Genomic DNA, 18261 nt, shown 5'->3' with positions numbered 1-18261 from the left:
TTCCCGTATCGCACCGCCTTGGTCATCGTCGCAGATCCACTGCGTCATGAGAGGCTGATAAACTCTTGACCCTCACTCAGCTCGATATACGAATTGGTCTGTCCTGACTAATTAGCTCGACGTCTCTTTAACGGGGACTGTCGCTATCTATCCGAGGATACATTGTCGTCCCTTGAGCGCCACTACTTTCGGTCCCGCCGATTGCTCAAACACCATCGTCTCTACTGGACTACCTCACGACTCATAGCATACCCTGTTATCCAATTTTTACTCATCATATTCGCCTCACAATATAGACAACTGTATAGAGGGGACGATAAAACTATCTCATATCAAATCTCACTCAAAATTACTTCAGTCACTTAAAGCAGCAACCATTAAAGAACTCCCAAACTCTGCCATCACAAACTATCCAACATGAGTTCTCCTTCCCAGGCCGGGCCCTCGTCCCGTAGAGAGGAGAAGAAAGAGAAGGGATTCAGCAAGCTTCTTAATCGCACCAAAACTTTCCTCAAGCGAGAGGGCTCCTCATCTGCTTCTAAGCGTCAGTCGACTCTCTCGACCACCAACCCTGCCCCTCCAGCCAAGGCTGAGGAGACTCCTCAGACGAGGTACGGTTTTCCCTGGTGAACTTTCCTCGGATGGAAACGTCTCGATGGACTGTTGCTTTTCCTTGACTGGACCAGTTCCCGTGCATTCAGTAACTAACGAGCCTGCAGTCAACCTCCTGCTCCCGAGAACAAGAAATTGGAAGCCAAGGCTAAATATGAAGGCTTGGAGGGCGTCTCCAAACTCACCAGGAGCCAATTGATCGAAGAGCGTGCTAAGAAGCTTGGTGAGCGCTATGGACTCGATATCAACGTTTCCGAACTTCAGACCAGATCGCCCGACGACACTGTTCTCCGCATTGACAAGCCGATCCGTATGCGCGTACGACGAACCTGCCACAAGTGCAACTCCACCTTTTCTTCTGCCAAGGAGTGTCCCAACTGCCAGCATGCCCGCTGCACCAAGTGCACCCGTTACCCTCCCAAACGAAGCGAAGCCGAGATTATCGCCAGCCGTGAGCGACGTGCCGCTATCATCAAAGCCAACAAGGAGAACGCCCCCATTATTCCCGACTACTCTTACGCCTTTGACGAGAAGAAGATCGTCCTTACTCGCCCTAGCAAGACAGGTGGCCAGGACTTGGTCCACAAGAAGCCTCGTCAACGCGTGCGAAGGACCTGTCATGAATGTTCGACTCTGTTTATCTCTGGTAATAAAACCTGTGAGAAGTGTGGCCACGTTCGCTGCACTGACTGTCCTCGAGATCCGTACGTTCACCTTAAAGTACCTATCAAAGTCTTGGCTAACCAGATAACAGTCCCAAGAAAGAGAAGTATCCATATGGTTATCCTGGAGATGAATTCGGTCCAAGCAGTGTGCCACACTATGAGTGTAAGGAGTGCAAGACGATATTCCCAACCGGTGCTGAAAATGGAACCAAATGCACAAAATGTGGTTCGGAGAAAACAGAGGACTCGCCCCGTGTCAAACCCCGCAAAGTCGAACCTGAACCAGACCCGGAGATATTGAAGAGGCTACAGGAGCGACTTGAGAATCTAAAAGTGGCATAACTTACATGCACCATGAGACTATCGAGCTCGGGAGTCGGGGACGAAGAGAGGATGGCTATTTCATTTATCGTTTTACAAAACCACACACGACGACGACATTCGAGCTGCGAGAGCGAGGGACGAAACGACGGGCGGAGAGCACATCAATCATCTCATATCATGAGTCGAAAATTCGATGACTATCGACCCCCTATCCGCAGTTCATTTTCCTTCTACTTGGTCACGCGTTGCACGGTTCATCCACCCTGGATCATTGGTTCAAAAGAGTATTCGACACGAAGCCTATTTGTTTTTCACGACATAGAGACGGCAATTCATGTTAGCCGTCACATACAACATCCCGTTCCCGATCATTCCATTCAAGCGTGCCTCCGTGATTTTGCATACCAGCCATCAGTCATTTATAGGCATTTACGAACAGAGGAGTTATGATTCAGGAAAGCCAGATGATGTAGAGGAGACAGGTGAGGATATACGGGTTGATTTGCCGAGAGGTGTTGAAAAGGGGGTGGTTTGTGTCTTGACAAACAAAATTCGCACATACCTTGCGGGCCGTGACATTTGGAGGATGGATACCACAGCGAGTGTGCCACACATTGTCAATGTATTTGGCGAAAGCGAAGAAGCGGTGTTTTTTTTTCATTCTCTCAGTAAACACAATTCTGTTGACGAGCGATGCCTACGCTCTACATCAATGAGAAAGACGTCAATCCTTCATACCTAACACCAATACCTTTTGAGGAAGACAAGTGATAGCGGCTCCATGTATCCCATCCCCTCTCATTCGCTCTGATCAGGATGTGGCATCATATCCATGCCACTATCCTCACCTAGTTCATCCAAGAACCACAGCGATGCAGGAAACACGTGAGTCTTGCCTCAACATCGCCATCATACATACGTGATGTCCCTGCCCCCGCAGTGTCCATGATTCATCCAACCCACCTTGCTTTATGCAGGTGTTGTAATACTTGCAGTATACGTAAGTGGTGCTTGTGTTGGGCAAGATGCAATAGTTGTGCCATGGTCTGGTGCTTTCTGTGTAGCGGTGTGTATCGCACAGGCGCTACAGGCGCTGCAAAGTGGTGGCGCTGACACCGTGAGGAGAAACAGGTGCGTTTGGCTCATCGGGAGGACAAGAAAGTGAGTGTGAGGCGTATGGGCGTTACGGGAGAGCTAGAGACGAGGGGGTGACGGGGGGTTCTTCCGGGGGCTGTCTTGGGCAGTGGTTCTAGAATATGCCTGAGATGTTACTGGAAGGGCTATGATGGTTCCGGTACCCTTGCATGCCTCTATTAAATGATCGAAAAACTATCTAACAACTTCACGATCACTCCGTGTTGTCCGCTCCCTCGGCACATGTGATGCCACACCGTATATGGGCAGAGTGTCTCTAACATCCCTCACTCCAGAGGCTGGTCTCCTTCCTTGATGAACGGCTCAAGACTGATCCTAGCTGTATGGGTCACCGAAGCACCAAGGGTGTCAAGCCGGTTGATCTTTCGACCAAGATACCTACCCACACCATCCATTCGGTTGTTGAGATGGGCATGCTGTTCATCCACTCTACGTTGAATAATTGAGTTTTGGAATTCGTTCGGGTTGAGGATGGGCATGAGACGGTGCGTTGGGTAAAATCGACCTCTAATCGACTGTTCCTTGAACACGACGTTCTCTTTGATCAGTGCGTAGCGCCAGCGCTGTGCCCCGACCGAATGGCGCCACTGGCTCTCATGGCGTAACGCAACGGGAAGGTGTTCATCCCGGACAATGTTTGGCTGGTCTTCAGATACAAGCTGGTAGATATGGCCAACGAAAAAGACGGCCCCGGGGAAGTCCGAGGTGGTGAAGATGCGACGGAGACCCAGGACGCACGTCTCGGCCGGGACGTTCAGCTCAGCCGGGATTGATCTGAGCCGCATCGCGTCGCCAATCTCGATGCGCTCAGCCCCAAAAAAGCAACCCCAGTACGCAACTCTCTTCAAGTTCGGCTCTTCGGACATTTTGGACCATAGGGAGTATGAGTAGTCAATCTTCACAGCTGCCATCTTAGAAGCGTCGAGTGCAATCATCTCTCGACGGTTCCCGTCTGCTGTACTTTGGAAGAGAGCCTCCCATGAAACACCATCGTATTCCTTGTCCTTCAATTCGGGGAGGTTGACAGGTGGTACGGTGAAGGCATAAAAGGGTCGCATTTCTCCCTCTGTTTTGTTCACATTATTTTGTTGGACGATGCCATGACCGATGGGCATAACCTCATGATGACTCGCAGTGGATGAAGCAATGACTCCAAGGCGCCATGCATTACCGTTCAGATACCAGACCAGCTCTCCTGACCTGAACAGCACAGGTGACTTCAATGACCACTGAACCGATGGGGGCTGTGCTTGAGCAAGAGGTGCAACTTGCTGTTGAACCTGCTGTTGAACCTGCTGCTGTGCTTGAGACTGGGGTTGTTGAATTTGAGGTGGCTGCTGCTGAAGTAGTGGCTGATTTTGGGGTTGAGACTGAGGCTGGGGTTGGAGCGCCTGCTCCTGTGGTTGAACCGGGGGTTGGTGTTGAATGTGCTGTTGTATGGGGGCTGAGGTTGCAGGGACCGGCGTCGGTGCTGGTGAGTTTTGTGCTGCAGTAGCTGGGGTAGACTGTGTTGACTGTGATCGTGGTGTAACTTGGTTCGGCTTCTGAGGTGCCTGTCCAGGCATTGGAGGGAGTGGAACAGGCGTGACCTTGGGCGGGATCTTATCAGCTTTGATAGGTTCATGCGTGATGATCAACGCGTCGTCAGCACCGATGCCCCCTTTCATTGAGTTGAAACCATTGCAGTGCGCACAGCAACAGTCTCGGTAGTCCATCGATGTTGAGAGCAACCATATCAGGTGCACTGCAAATTCCTGCGGGCTCTTAAAAAGCTTCACCTTGATAGGATACCCCGAAACCCAAAGATGTTTAGATTTTTCGTATAGCCAGTAACCTCGCGGGAAGTCAACTAGCCACGGATTCCCCTCTTCATATGGTTAGATATCTCAGAAGGATGAGGCAGAGGAGCCAACTTACCATCGGGGTTTGGACATAGCTCTTGCTTCAGAAGAATCCCGAGTTTGACTTTCCACTCTGTGAATCTTGGGTCGTCTTCGGCTAATCGAATCATCTGAGGTTTCGTCCTTGGAGCTTTCTCAGCCGCAGACGCATCCTTTGTCTTCTTAGTGGCAATCGTGGCGGATGGTGCTGTGACTGGCCAGTATCCGGGCCCGGTGTCTGATCCATCGCTTCTTGCCACTCTTACAACATCGAATTCTTTCAATTCCGACGTGTTCATTGCCATTCTTAGATCAAGAGCCTATTTGCGTCTGGCACTTGCTCGATGTCTTCCAGGTTCAGGCCCTCCTCCAGGACACTATGATGGCGCACGTAGACGCGTTGTTTCTGCCCCTTGGCGAGTAGGGGGCGTTATAGGTCTGATGAGTCTTTAGGTATTTGTTGAATTCGCGTGTTTGTTGTCGAGATGTAGATAATTGACGATCGTACTCCGTACGCTCTGATGAATTGCTCAACACGAGGAGGAGCTGTTGGAATAACAATGCGCCTGGACATGCAATCTTTCATCCGCTTAGCTGAGTGTTACTGATAGTTCGTATATTTTGGAAAGATACGTCCCAGTCTTCGCGCTCTGTACCTTGATCACGAAAAAGGTTAGTATAACTCATATGAAGCTCAAAGCTCTTGAGAGTTCTTTCAATTGGTAAACGAGCTGAGTCAGCATAATGACCGGGCCACCCTACACTGACTGAATGAACAAAAATGCTATGTCACAGTGAAAGCTGTAAGGCAGCTGGTAGTCATTTATGTCATAGTTTGATATGCAATATTAAGGTATTCTATTGATATTCATCAGACTGGCCTTTATTGTTCTTCTGTGCGTTCTGGCTGTGTTTTAGCGTGCCAATTGAGGAATATCCCAAGATGCATATCGAACCTCGATATCAATTCCATGCTGGTTATTGCTATGATTTCATGGATTATACTAATACATTTGGCAAGTTACAAATCACTCCCGAGCGGAATGAAACAAAGAAGATAACTGAGCGGCACCTACAAAGTGATATGAAAAGCGAGCTGGTTGATGTGGATGCTTGAATGAGCCACCACAGCCACAGATGCGAGGCTCGTGCACTTAATTAAGCCTTGAACGCGTCAAACGCGTCTTCTCTTCCCCTCCAAGAAAATCATTTCTGGGGCTTTCGTTCCAAGTATTCACACCTCATCGATTTTTGAGAACAAATTATAAATCCATAGTGCTGGGCCTCGAGCGCGAATATAGTCAGGCCAAAACCAAGCATGAGTAACCATGAATTCAACCATGGGGATAGGGCATTTCTCCAGGCCATCTTAGCTCGAGGAACGATTACTTTCGAAGAAGCCCGTCCTATCCTTGCTGCGATATTCAATGCCAACCGCAGGCACAGCGGAGGCGAGGAGGGACACGAAGTACGAAGCGATCAAATCACCGAAGAACAATTTCAAGAGGCCATGGACAAAGCTTCAGAAGCGGCATCACTTTTTGACTACGAAATCCGAAGTACTTTCCACCAAATTACAAAGAGACGAATATGGGCTTTGGTCAATACCACGTCTGATCCGCAGACGCAACTCGCTACCATATACAGCCACGAAGAAATCTCGTTCATTAAACGTGTTCTAGACGCTATGTTTGAAAAGTTCAACACCCCCCGCATGGAAGTCATGGCTATTACCGAGATGCAGGCCATCAAACTGGCACGGCCGAACCGAAGAGAAAGCCAGATCGATGTGGAAGCCCAGACGCAAACAACTGTAGACAAAGGACTCAAGCATAGTGAAGTGGAAGCTGTACTTGCAAATTTGGTTGAGGGAGGGTGGTTTGAGAAGAGTAACGAGGGGTTCTATACATTGTCACCCCGAGCGTTGCTGGAATTACGACCCTGGCTAGTCGAAAGCTACAACGACCCGGAACTTGAGCCAGGCGACTGGCAGCGCATCAAGTTTTGTGAAGCATGCAAGGATCCAGTCACGATTGGTCTGAGATGTGCAGATGTGGACTGCAACTTCCGACTGCATGAGGTATGTGAAGAGGCTTTCTGGCGAACTAGGCGAGACAGAAACTGCCCACGATGCTCCACCGAGTGGTCAAGTCATAAGTTCACAGGCGAGAGAGCGGTCACTTCGACGGATGCTTTCCAACGGGGACGGCGGAAGAATGGGAGCGGCTGGCAACGTAGCACACTTGCCGATGAGGTTATCCGTGACGAAGGAGGGGCAGATGAGGCTGAAGACGAGGATGTTGACGACACCTGATAGAGGTGTATACGCCGTTGTACCTACTTTTATGTCTTCATCATTAACCATATAATTTCAAGATACCCACGGTCAATCAACATGAATTGGCATTGCTAAGTACCTACTTATGCTGCCCAAAGAAGAAAACCCTAAACATGCGAGAATTGACTGATCAACGAACCCCCAAGCGTATACAGGTAACTAACCTTAAAACCCTCGTCACTTGGGAAGTTTAATTTCCTCGCCTACCTAGGCTGTTGACCTCATCTACTACTAATGGCAGCTGAAGTCGACTTGAAGCCCTGATCTCCACCCATCCATGTTTTGGAAGCCATTTGACCAATAATTTTCGGGTTCGTATCATGGTACGGCAGTTGATTGTCGATCATCAAATCACGTAGCCTTAAAACATATTTACGTGGGGGAGCTTAGGCTCTGACCCTGGACTCTCTGGCTGGGCTGCCGTCGTGACATCACATGTGATGTGGCTGTGCGCTCTCGATTTGCGTAGATCGTTCGTCACCCAAGACAAAGGCAAATTTCCAAGCGCGCGCCAACACCTAAATCGCCATCCCTCGTTTTCCTTGAAGCTGGGCGGCCTCTTGTTCCAGAATAAGATAGTTAAATAGCTGAATCCCCATCTACCAAATCTCCGAACAAGGCGCCCCCCATACATATAACAAAACTCGAAGATGTTGGAATACTTGACATACAAAAAGATCAAGAAGAACAGAGCGGAGAAGGCGGCTGCTGCTGAGGAGGCTGCGAAAAAGACCGAAGCTGGATCTTCGGTAGACCCATCCTACGGACATGTACCGGATTTCAGCAACGAGGCATCTCGTGCATCAGATCCTCAACACAAGCGGCGAAGCACGCAGCACAGCCTCAGCTCCGATACTCCTCCTTTGAGCCCAGTCCTCGACCGTGACGATGAGGCATGGCTGCAAAGTATCTTGGAAGACGATGGTCCGGCTCCGCCTTTGCCGCCACGCATCAATACCCCTCAGATCGACCTCTCGTCTGCATCTGAGAGTGAGATAGAGGCGGTAAAGGCTTTACAAGAACCCAAGAGTAAAAAGGACAGGAAGAAGGAAAAGAAAGACAAAGACAAAGAGAAAGAGAAGCACGACAAACAGCCAAACCGCCTAACGGCTTTGTTCACGAGACACAAGAAACCACAAGATGGTCTTAAGCCAGAAGATAATGTCGCGCCACCAGAAGCCGAACGTGAGGAGCAGGACCTTGGTAATGTTCTCGACCGCCTGAACCTCCAAGCAAAGAACAACAAGATAGTTTCTCTCTCCAACGAGTCATCCGAGCTCCTGTCCCGTTTCACCCAAGTATTCAAGGATCTCGCCAACGGTGTGCCGACAGCATACGGTGACCTCGCAAGCCTAGTTGAAGACCGCGATGGTGCCATCAATCGCGGTTTCGAAAAACTCCCTTCATCTCTCAAGAAGCTTGTTACCCAGCTTCCAGATAAGCTGACGTCCTCCCTGGCACCTGAGCTCCTGGCGGCGGCTGCAGAAAGTCAGGGTCTTAAGGCGAATACCGAAAAGGGCATTAAGGATGCCGCTATCGACCTCCTCAAGCCATCAAATTTGACCGATCTAGTCACGAAGCCAGGGGCTGTTGTTGGTATGCTCAAGGCTATCGTCAACGCATTGAAGGTGCGGTGGCCTGCATTTATTGGTACAAATGTTATATGGAGCGTCGCTTTATTCTGTAAGTATTGCTTCCCAAACTGTTTATACATTTGCTAACCCTGAATAGTATTAATGTTTGTCCTTTGGTATTGTCACAAGAGAGGCCGCGAGGTGCGACTGGAGCGTGAGAAATCTGTAGCTGAGACACCTATTGATGGTAGCGACCGTATCGAGGAGCTTCCAGATGATCCCCTTCTTCCGGGGCCAGAGGCAGCGGCGGCGAGTCGCAATGCCGACAGGGCAATACTTGGAGATCCTGTTTCCCCTTTGTCTGAGCCATCCCCGATTCCTGCTGTAGTCGAGCCAGTCTCGCCAGAGGAACCGGTTCGTCGTCGCTGAGACGGTGCCTGGACAGGGCTTATGTTTGTAAGCAGGTTGATATATGGTAACGAGCAGTATTCACGACATGTTTTATGACGAAATGAGAACGGAGCCTCCGGGCAGTGCGATACCAGTTTTTACTATTGATGGACATGGTATGAATAATAAACTTGATTTCTGCATTTTCACAGTGGGTATCTTTTGTAGGTTGAAAGGAACATCTCTTCTAGAGGCTTTCGTAGTTCTGCTATCCATCATCATTTGGATAGAAGAAGACAACATATTTTGCGATGCTTCAATCGTCTTGGACCACTTCCTTGATCTCTTCTCGCCCAGGGGCCATGGCGACAGCTTCACTCTTGTCACTCACACCTTGGCGATCTGTAGCCCCACCCCCATCTTTGGACCAAAAGTCCACCTCATCAATGATGTCCCAGACAATGTCCTCTGCAATTTGGTCAGAATAACGCTCGCTCACAGGGCGCACCCTGTTCAGGCGAGCGTTGTCTGACCAGGCCTTATCAGGTCTATCTTTGGTCTCGGCTGGAGGGGGATACCAAAACTCGGGACCGAAATTTACCTCCACAGCGCCTCCATGGAAGACACTTACGGCGGGGTAATATCCGAGCATGCCGTCGTCAAGGCCTTCGCGACCGCCAGCTTGACCTTGAGGACGTGAAGCTGGTGGGAGGAAGCCAAGGAGATTCTCGAACGGAGTACCCATTAAAACGCCATTCTTGTACACGCGGATGCAGGAATTGGGAAGCGTGCGGAGACTTGGAAGAGGGTGATTAGGACTAGGTTCTTCTGAAGAGCCACCGCCAGCCCCTGTCGGGTTCATAAGATCTTCCAATTCTTTGGCGGGGGAGTACTCGCTCTTCTCGAAATAAGTATGAGATTTGAAGCGTATGGGATAGCGATCGCGGACAATGTTATGGCCTTCAGCGGTGGCCGCAGGTTCCTCGTCGGTCTGATCAACAACTGGATTATACTGTCCAGACATGACCTTGCGGTGCAGTTGTTCTGACGGAAGTTGAATCTCGAGGCCGATGATATCCCCCTCCCGAATGCCTTCTCCTGCAGGAAAGAACTCCTTAGGACGGGACATATGTACCTTTTCGCCCGCAACGTCACGGAGGCCATAACTGTAAGCATCGAACCCCACAGGCGCATCAAGCGATGCCTCTCGTCTTGCCCAGCCCACGCGTACATGCTTGCCTCCCTCCGGCTTGGATTCTCCATCTTTTGGTGGTCGAACTCCTTGTGTGATTTTGCACTCCCAGTACCATCTGCCCTCCCTCACAGCCACGTTTGCCCTTGCCATGCGAAATCCTTTTTCGGTTGTGACGTGACGAGCCGACTTATCAAAATAAACATGCCCTGCTGAGTCCTCGAAGCTCAGGTGGGGACCATATGGCTCTGGTTCAGTGCTTCGGTAGTAGATCATGGACGGGAAGAGAGGATCGGCGATGCAGGGAGTATACCGGAAGCTCTTCTTATTAGAGACACTTTGGTAGTTAGCTTGAAGGTATTTTCCAAATATAGTCTTGGCTTACTGATCCGATGCTTCAAAGAATTCGACCGTTTGGCCATCAGGGGCCGTGACCTCATGGTGTGCCGTCAAGACAGGACCTCGCGGAGGGTTGAAGTTGGACAGTTTAGGCTGCCCCAAGTTGTATCGTAGTGGGCTCGACTCGCTCTGTTTCTTCTGTGGCTTCGACTTTGGTTTTGGATCAGGTGTCGCACGAACACTATCGCTTCCTTTGGCCTCACGTTTCTTTAGAGTATCCTTCTTTGCTCGCGCAGACTTGGATCTAGAGTTTTGAGCAGCATCTTCAGGTGCCAAAGAGTCGGAAGGCCTGACTTCGGGGTTCAGTGGCGAGGGAACGACAGGACTGTGACGGCCTTCTTCAAGGGGGCGCTTTTGAGGAACCGAGGATAAAGGAAGAGTGGGTGTCGGCTCTCTCTTCGGGGAGCTCCCAAGCTCGGACGTCATGACCAAAGGGAACGACTGAGGCGTTGACGATATTGCACAGAAGTAGATAAAAGTACAGAATTGATGTCGAGTGACGATGCGACGCGACGTGACAACCAAACTAGTACTGATGCTGATCGTTCTTAGAATCAAGCTAGCTGACCTCTGATCGATAAGTAACCCTGCGTTTGAGCATGGGTGAGATAAGATAAGATAAAAACGAGAAAGAGAACTCAAGCCTCGGCTGATAAGAATCGAATGGAGAGAACAAAAAAGAGGGCCCGATCTCGGCCTAGCGTGTATTGGATCTGAGTCGGTCAGGGCACCGGGACGGCGATCCCTTGCGCAAAAATCCGACCAGCGGCGCCAAGGAGCGAAGAGGAATTTCTCCGTGTTAGCTGAACCAATCAGGGACGACTCAATGTAATACAACGCATCTCAGGGGCGAAATGACAATTTTGACAGAGCCGCGGTGAGGAAGAGGGGCCTACTAGAACGTCCTAATTTAAGGGCCTTTCGCTTGGTTCCTCCACTGTGACGACACGTTGGGAAGGGTCTTTTCTGCAGGTTTCCTGGCGTGACGAGATCTGGAGAGTTTGGGAGTTCAGGTTTGTGAGGCATAGATCTCTCACGTGAAAAATACGAACCGTACCTACTCAGCATCAAATGATATCCATGCAGTCGGAAACGGCACCTTTGGTTCAAGAGCTAAGAAAGACACTAGAAACGAGATGAGAGTGTCTAGATCAAGTCGGTTGTTTTAACCCCAACCCACCAGCGGCCGTCGTTCCATGCTGGGGCCGACTCCCCGTGAAATCGCATCATGTGTCTGTTGAGTCTCGTCTTGCTTCTGGTTTGTTTTTGCCTTTGCACGTCACTCCCCTCCAGCCTAAGGACGAATTAGACTTGACGGCAACTGAGGGGTACGAGAAGGAGAGAATAGAGAGAACAAGAGTCAGCGAGTCTCTGCTGGGCCCCATTTAGGCTCATGCAATGCAACGCCAGCTCCCGAGACCCGACAACCAGTCTCCAATCCACCATAACTAATACCAAACAATCTGAAGGGTAGAAGACAAGGCAGAAGCAAGGCAAGGCAGAGCAATCAAGAAAGCACAAGCCCAGATCCGATTCCAAGACTAAGCCCCAGCCCCATTGGATACCTTAGATCAGGCCTTTGTCTGATCATCAATCGCAATCACCTTACCTACCTCTACTCTGCTCAACTTTCTCTGCCCTCTCTTTCTGATCTGACCTGCGCCTCAATCTCAAACCAGACGGAATTGGTCGTCCATCTGTTGTGTCGACGGTCATCTCTGAGTTCTTTCTCTCTCTCTCTCTCTCACACACACACATTTGACCTCAACCTTTCCCTTGAAAGACCTTAACCCCCACCTTGTCCTCTCTTGGTCTCGGATACCCTTCTCCCGGGGTCACCGTCCTTTCCTCCACCGCCATCTGCCATTTGCCGTCTCATTGCCTCGCTGGTTATCGATCTACGGTATCTCACGCGCGCGTGCACACACACAAACATACACCCTGGTCTTTGGTCTTGGCTCTGCTTGGTCACCAATTCACCTTCCACCGTCCCAGCCTGGTGGTGCCGCAAGACTTGGGAGTCTTACGCCTCAACCCATTGACGAAGTCCTCCCCTGTTATTCGCCAAGCACCACATTCAATTATATCCTTGCCTAGGAACGAGACAAGGCGTGTTCCGTCCCCGTCCTGCACTTCGCTTTCGGCCGCCTTTTGTTGTCTTACCAACACCTGTCATTGCGTAGTCACAGATTCATCACCCTTGCACATACGGAGTAGTCTACTGTACTTTACCTTCCGCCTTTTTGGTCTGGTTGATAATCTTTGTTATCTCCTGTCCTTGGTTATTCCCTTCGTCTTTTTTACTACACACTCCGCATATCCTTGTCCTCTCCTCCTCCCCGCGGCTGTCAACTCCCCAACCTTCTTCTTTGGTTTTCTCGGCCTTGCAGTTGCGCCGGTCCCAAGTATCTGGTCGCTGTCGCGTCACTCTCTGACACCTGTCGTCTGACCAATACCTGGCTTCCCGTTCGATCGGACGCGATCCATCCTTCGATTGGTCCTGTTTACTTAGTACCTAGGTCAGCTGCCTACGCATCTACGTCCCTTTGTACCCCGGCGACTTGTTCGACTCGTCTGCCCACCAGCAAAACTGGCAACCTGACGATACATGTCGCTAGACTGCAGATTGAGCTTTGCACTAGGTACTTCTTAAGCATTCTGACTTACACCTCACATTGAGCCAAGAAAGTATTCCATTTGTTTGGTTCGCTTCGGTGCCTACGAACTCTTAGTTGCGGAACCCGGCCCCGGCCTCTCTCCGGATTTGCCTCCTTGCTCGGCCGGTTCGAAACCACTTATCAATCCGCTGCAGCCGATTACGAGTCGTGTGAAGGACTTTCTTTCCTATTTCCAAATTTCAACCTTACTTATCCTCGACATATACGACAATCAAATCAACCTACCGGCCATCGATAACGCCAATGAATGCTGTAGACTTCGGTTTGTAACTGATCCATCGCATTCCAACCCAGACTATTGAAGTACACCCGTCCGCTTCATCTGAACCATTGCCGTCTTGTTTCCCTCGATACTGTCAGCCCTACCTACGGGCATGAGCCAAGAAACCCAAGAAACGGCGCTGTATAGCCATCAGCGTGAGACGGCCTCGGCGCGAACAGCGCTGCCATCACGACCAATGTCCTCGAAACCAAGTGATAGCTCGGCTATTTCTTCTCAGGAGCGGACCAGACTCCCTACCGGCCAAGACAATCGTGACCACCAAAATAGACTAAGTGGGAGCCCGTCTGGCCCTAAGACAAGTCCAGATCCAGGAAACATGTCAAAGCAACAGAGTCCTGGGGCAGAGCATGGTTCAAAAACAAGTCCGCCACCTGGTGGAAGCCAAGGACAAGTTTGCAGGTGAGTCAACTACCTCTACTCTCTACTTCCATAGTAATCACTCTGCTTATACCGATAATAGTAACTGCGGAACCACCCGAACCCCTTTGTGGAGGAGATCACCTCAAGGTGCTACGATCTGCAACGCCTGTGGTCTCTATCTGAAAGCCAGAAACGCCTCTCGTCCGACTAGTCTCAAGCGACCCCCAAATGTTGTCCCTGCAGACCCTCCTCGAACTACCGCACCGAAGCCCTCTGCAGTCGCTGGTCCAAAATCTGCGTCAAATGCGACCTACATATCGGCTGATCAAACTGGAGGGACTTGTCCTGGAGGTGGACGTTGTAACGGAACGGGTGGTGCAGAGGGCTGTAACGGATGCCCTGCCTATAACAATCGTGTTTCGAAAAGTGCCAACCTGGGTGGAACGCAGAAACGACAGAGTTGCCAAAGTCGAAGTGAAAGTACCAAACCGGAACCGGTGCCTCTGGATGTCAATGCCTTGCAAAATCAACAGAATTCGAATGCCACGGTTGTGATTGCATGCCAGAACTGCGGCACCACTATTACGCCTCTCTGGAGGCGTGATGAGAGCGGCCACACCATCTGCAATGCTTGTGGTAGGTATTGTGCGTTTAGCGTTTATTATCAAACAGTATTCATTAACAAACCTAGGTTTATATTACAAGCTACATGGTGTCCACCGGCCGATGACCATGAAAAAATCCACTATCAAAAGACGAAAACGAATTATCCCAGCGTCGCAGGATGAGGAGATGGAAGATGCAATGGAGCCAGCCGAAATGCAAGGTCAATATGAACAAAATGCCGAGAAGGGGTCAATGAACGAGGACGGATCTGTCAACCTGGGTCTTCGTCGCCGCCCAGACCATCCGCTCACGATCGAGCCTCAACCGGTTATCCGACCTGCAAGTAGAACAATATCGCCACTGCCTTCGACCTCGGATCTGGCTGCGTATCACCAGTCAAATAACCCACGTCAGTATACCGGATTCCTGAACGACGATAATCGACTGGCCCCCATGGCGTCTATGTCATCAAACAACGACAGGAAAACGTCACTATCCCCTGCCTCGTTTCTGTCGCCAACTCGAAAACGATCCTTCTCTACCACTGAAAGTGAAGCATTTGCGTCACAAGAAACTGGACAGGAGAGTTCGAAACGAATCTCCTCGATCAATATTAAATCGATACTGAATCCATCGACGTCAGCCACCACTCCCCCCAATTTAGGAACAGGAAGCGACGACGGCGACTATTCATTGCCTCCCATACGATCACCTGGTAGTACCATAGCATCAGCACCGAGTCCCAGCGCCTTTTCCAACCGGGATAACACGCCAGGTGCTGGTCCGCGTGATTACGATACTGAGAGAATAAAGGCTGAGCGCCGAGCAGCCTTACAACGCGAAGCGGACAAGATGCGAGAAATGCTTGCCGCAAAAGAGAGAGAATTACAAGAACTTGGACATGATTAATGAGTGGGATCCACGATAAGACATCAACGATTTATGAGGTGCCTCTTGGTCAGCAAGGTATCACTGGACGCGAAATTTTAGTGAATGGAAGGCGAGTTGGGAACCGGCGCATTTTGGATTTCACAGCACACACGGCCTTCTCGGATGGGGTTCAGCTCATGAAACTGGAGTTATTGCTGCCAAGGAGCAAGGTGTTTGACATACGTGTCTGGTCTGCTTTCTTTCTTCTCTTCTAAAAGCTATTGGAAGGATTATACAGAACTACTGGCCTCGGCCAGCGATACCACTCTATCTCTCTAAAAGCACATTGTTTACACTACGGAAAATGCACATATAGACAGGGTCAGGCTGTATGTATCGCAAGATAGTTTACATGAGCCAAAAAAAGAGAATGCGGTGTCGCGTTGAGCGACTGTGACTTGACAACTTGATCAAGTATCAGCTTTGAGCCCTTTCCGCTTCCTCTTTGATTTATTCACTGTGATACCGACCTTTGTTGAAAAACAAGATTTTTTGACAGAATTTGCGTGGTTTTCCGAGACCCAAAGTCCATTCTATACATGGTTTGCGAAGGTGCTCGCATAGTAAAGCACCCATTGTGTGGACATCAGAGCGTAGCACAGAACCCCGTTCTCACTGCCTATGTAGGCGCTCAATGCGTATAGTTATAGCCCAGGCCTACCATGGGGTATAAGAAGTGAGTTTGCGCATTAATGAAGTGATCAGAAAACCCTAGCTGTCTCGTGATCACAACGAAACATAATGCCTCAAGGATCATGAAGTGCAAGGCTTGTTGGTAAAGCTGACTGATCCATACGAATGTAACGCTGCGGAGAGAAAAGCGGCGAGCTCGTTCACCACAGAGAGTGAAATTATGACTTAAGGAAAACAAATTTCAAGACTATTTAAGCAATAAAATAGTCTACCAGAGCGGGGAGAAAGAGGTTTGTTGGCCATTAGACAAGGTCTAACGACGGGTAAGATGGCAAAAGGTGCCTTCACAGGAAAGTCTTGGAATAGATATGCTAGATGTATCACCACCAGCATGTAATTTATCAACCGCAATACATATGGGCCATTCATGATATATCCCTCCCAATCAATCATATAAAACGCCTGGCGTGGAGTAGTTGAGCATCGACTCATGTGATTGCAGCGTGCAAAGAGGAGATGGAGCTGTCGTGCAACTATGGTGGCTAACGTTTATGCATACAGTACGTCTTGTAATACATTTCCTATGTTAGAATTGACAATTGCATGCATCAGTCATGGGTGCCTTCTGCTGACCGTTCATTGCCGCGGGACATACCAGACAGATGATGTTTCCTGTTGAGTGTTCCAACAAGGCAGGATATCATTAACATAGCGTATGAAATTATGATTGAACAGTACATTGCAAATAAGTAGCCTATTAATAAAACCTTGGCTTGATGATCTCTGCATGGTTAGCCTAAGCCCAAGTAGATTGCTGTCAGTCTAGGTGTCGGGGAGAGTTAGATATGGTCGTTATATGCTATATTCTAGAAGAGGAAAGGCTTGAAGACGCCGCGGCAGGATAGCTATCAGACTGATAAGTATCGAGTGAGTTGTACATGCAAATGATTTCACTCGATATGAGGACTCGCTCCCGTTCAAGTAGACACTGTGCCCTCAGGCTTCGTCCCCGAGTTGTGTGGATGCCTTTAGAATCTCTGCCAGGCTGGACAATACCGGCAGCATAAATTGTAAGGTGACGATTGAAATTTATAAGCGACTGATATTGAACTGAGTTTTGTGTCGACGTCTACATTGTATATGCATATACAGGAAATCCGATAGTTCACTAACAGAGCAAAACACCACGGATTAGCTTCGATATGAGGTAACTTGAAACGAGAAATGATCAAGCTAGATTAAGTATATACCTGATAGCGGCCTGTAGCCTTTCATATTTCAGTAAGGCTGATGATTCTTTATGCTTGAGGAATAATGGGTTGAGGACCAGTGTTTTGTTTGGGCATATACGTACGGAGTAGTCCCAAGCAAGACGAAAGGTGAACCGGCATCCAAGCAAAAACCAAAAAGGCAACCGATCAATCTGTCGAGAGATACTTGGATTCATGTCAATACGCCAGGGCGGAAAACTGTTTGGCCATACCAAAGTCAATAAGTCTCTGAATGGCCAAGGCACCTTAGTAGGTAGACGTGTTGCGATATTGCCCTGCACCATGTTTCGGATCTTGCCGTATAGCATACTGAGCTAATAATTTAGACTCGCGGCATTTGCGGAGATCTAAGTAGATGTTTTGCCTGTCTATCTCCGGTTGGGGATCCGTCCGATCAGGATACCTAATCACGGGATCAAGCAAACGCGAAGAGCTTAGTTTGATATGGTCGGAGTTGTACTGAAATGAGTAAATGCTGGGCGCCCTGGCGTCGGCTTCTCAGCAGTCGAATTTTTATTTTCTCTTGGGGATGCCGTATGATCACTGCTGCACACCCTCATAGGCTCCTGTCGAGCGCCGTGATGACCGGTGCCGGTGCCGGGGTGGAGCGCCTCCGGAGACTCCGATCCACGGTGAGTCGCACACTACAGGCAGCTGCTACCGTACCCGTCCTGCCTGCTTTCCGCAGCATTTCCGCTGTACAGGTACCTTAGTAGGCAGGCGGGTTCGCCTAAACCAATGGCGCTTCTTGCCCCAGGATTTGGTCACTTACTCACATCACTCGTAGTCTAACCCTTCATCCAACTCTTCTGCTTACCAATACGTCAGATGATAAAACTCAACGTGTGTTGAGCAGGGAAATATCTTGAGTGATCTGCGACTCGTTACCCCAAAGCTAAGGATGCTGTGTGTCGGTGGCTGATTCTAAAATCTCACCGACAAGGCAGACCGGCATGGTCTTTATTTTTTTC

General features: G+C 49.6%; 6 protein-coding genes; 4 read left to right on the top strand and 2 right to left on the bottom strand.

Moving 5' to 3' along the window:
* Window positions 1–417: 417 nt before the first annotated feature.
* Window positions 418–1619, top strand: FFUJ_04429 (uncharacterized protein; the record flags this gene model as incomplete). XM_023572287.1 has 3 exons in its annotated part: window positions 418–611; window positions 720–1316; window positions 1367–1619. 3 exons carry the CDS (start codon window positions 418–420, stop codon window positions 1617–1619), a joined length of 1044 nt encoding a protein of 347 aa, XP_023426437.1.
* Window positions 1620–3022: 1403 nt separating this feature from the next.
* FFUJ_04430 (uncharacterized protein) lies at window positions 3023–4941 on the bottom strand (the record flags this gene model as incomplete). XM_023572286.1 has 2 exons in its annotated part: window positions 3023–4623; window positions 4674–4941. The coding sequence occupies 2 exons, from the start codon at window positions 4939–4941 to the stop codon at window positions 3023–3025; spliced, it is 1869 nt and encodes a 622-aa protein (XP_023426436.1).
* A 1013-nt stretch (window positions 4942–5954) lies between these two features.
* FFUJ_04431 (related to DNA repair protein Nse1) lies at window positions 5955–6950 on the top strand (the record flags this gene model as incomplete). The annotated part of the gene is made up of 1 exon (XM_023572284.1): window positions 5955–6950. One exon carries the CDS (start codon window positions 5955–5957, stop codon window positions 6948–6950), a length of 996 nt encoding a protein of 331 aa, XP_023426435.1.
* Window positions 6951–7624: 674 nt separating this feature from the next.
* On the top strand, window positions 7625–8977 carry FFUJ_04432 (uncharacterized protein; the record flags this gene model as incomplete). XM_023572283.1 has 2 exons in its annotated part: window positions 7625–8657; window positions 8706–8977. The coding sequence occupies 2 exons, from the start codon at window positions 7625–7627 to the stop codon at window positions 8975–8977; spliced, it is 1305 nt and encodes a 434-aa protein (XP_023426434.1).
* Window positions 8978–9254: 277 nt separating this feature from the next.
* Window positions 9255–10955, bottom strand: FFUJ_04433 (related to histone-lysine N-methyltransferase; the record flags this gene model as incomplete). XM_023572282.1 has 2 exons in its annotated part: window positions 9255–10467; window positions 10516–10955. 2 exons carry the CDS (start codon window positions 10953–10955, stop codon window positions 9255–9257), a joined length of 1653 nt encoding a protein of 550 aa, XP_023426433.1.
* Window positions 10956–13581: 2626 nt separating this feature from the next.
* On the top strand, window positions 13582–15365 carry FFUJ_04434 (probable siderophore regulation protein (GATA factor); the record flags this gene model as incomplete). XM_023572281.1 has 3 exons in its annotated part: window positions 13582–13889; window positions 13951–14486; window positions 14542–15365. 3 exons carry the CDS (start codon window positions 13582–13584, stop codon window positions 15363–15365), a joined length of 1668 nt encoding a protein of 555 aa, XP_023426432.1.
* Between the last annotated feature and the right edge of the window lie 2896 nt (window positions 15366–18261).

This window comes from Fusarium fujikuroi, chromosome FFUJ_chr02 (assembly GCF_900079805.1).
Source record: "Fusarium fujikuroi IMI 58289 draft genome, chromosome FFUJ_chr02".
In the NCBI taxonomy this organism is placed as follows: Eukaryota; Fungi; Ascomycota; class Sordariomycetes; order Hypocreales; family Nectriaceae; genus Fusarium; species Fusarium fujikuroi.
This window is presented reverse-complemented; position numbering and strand designations above follow the sequence as displayed.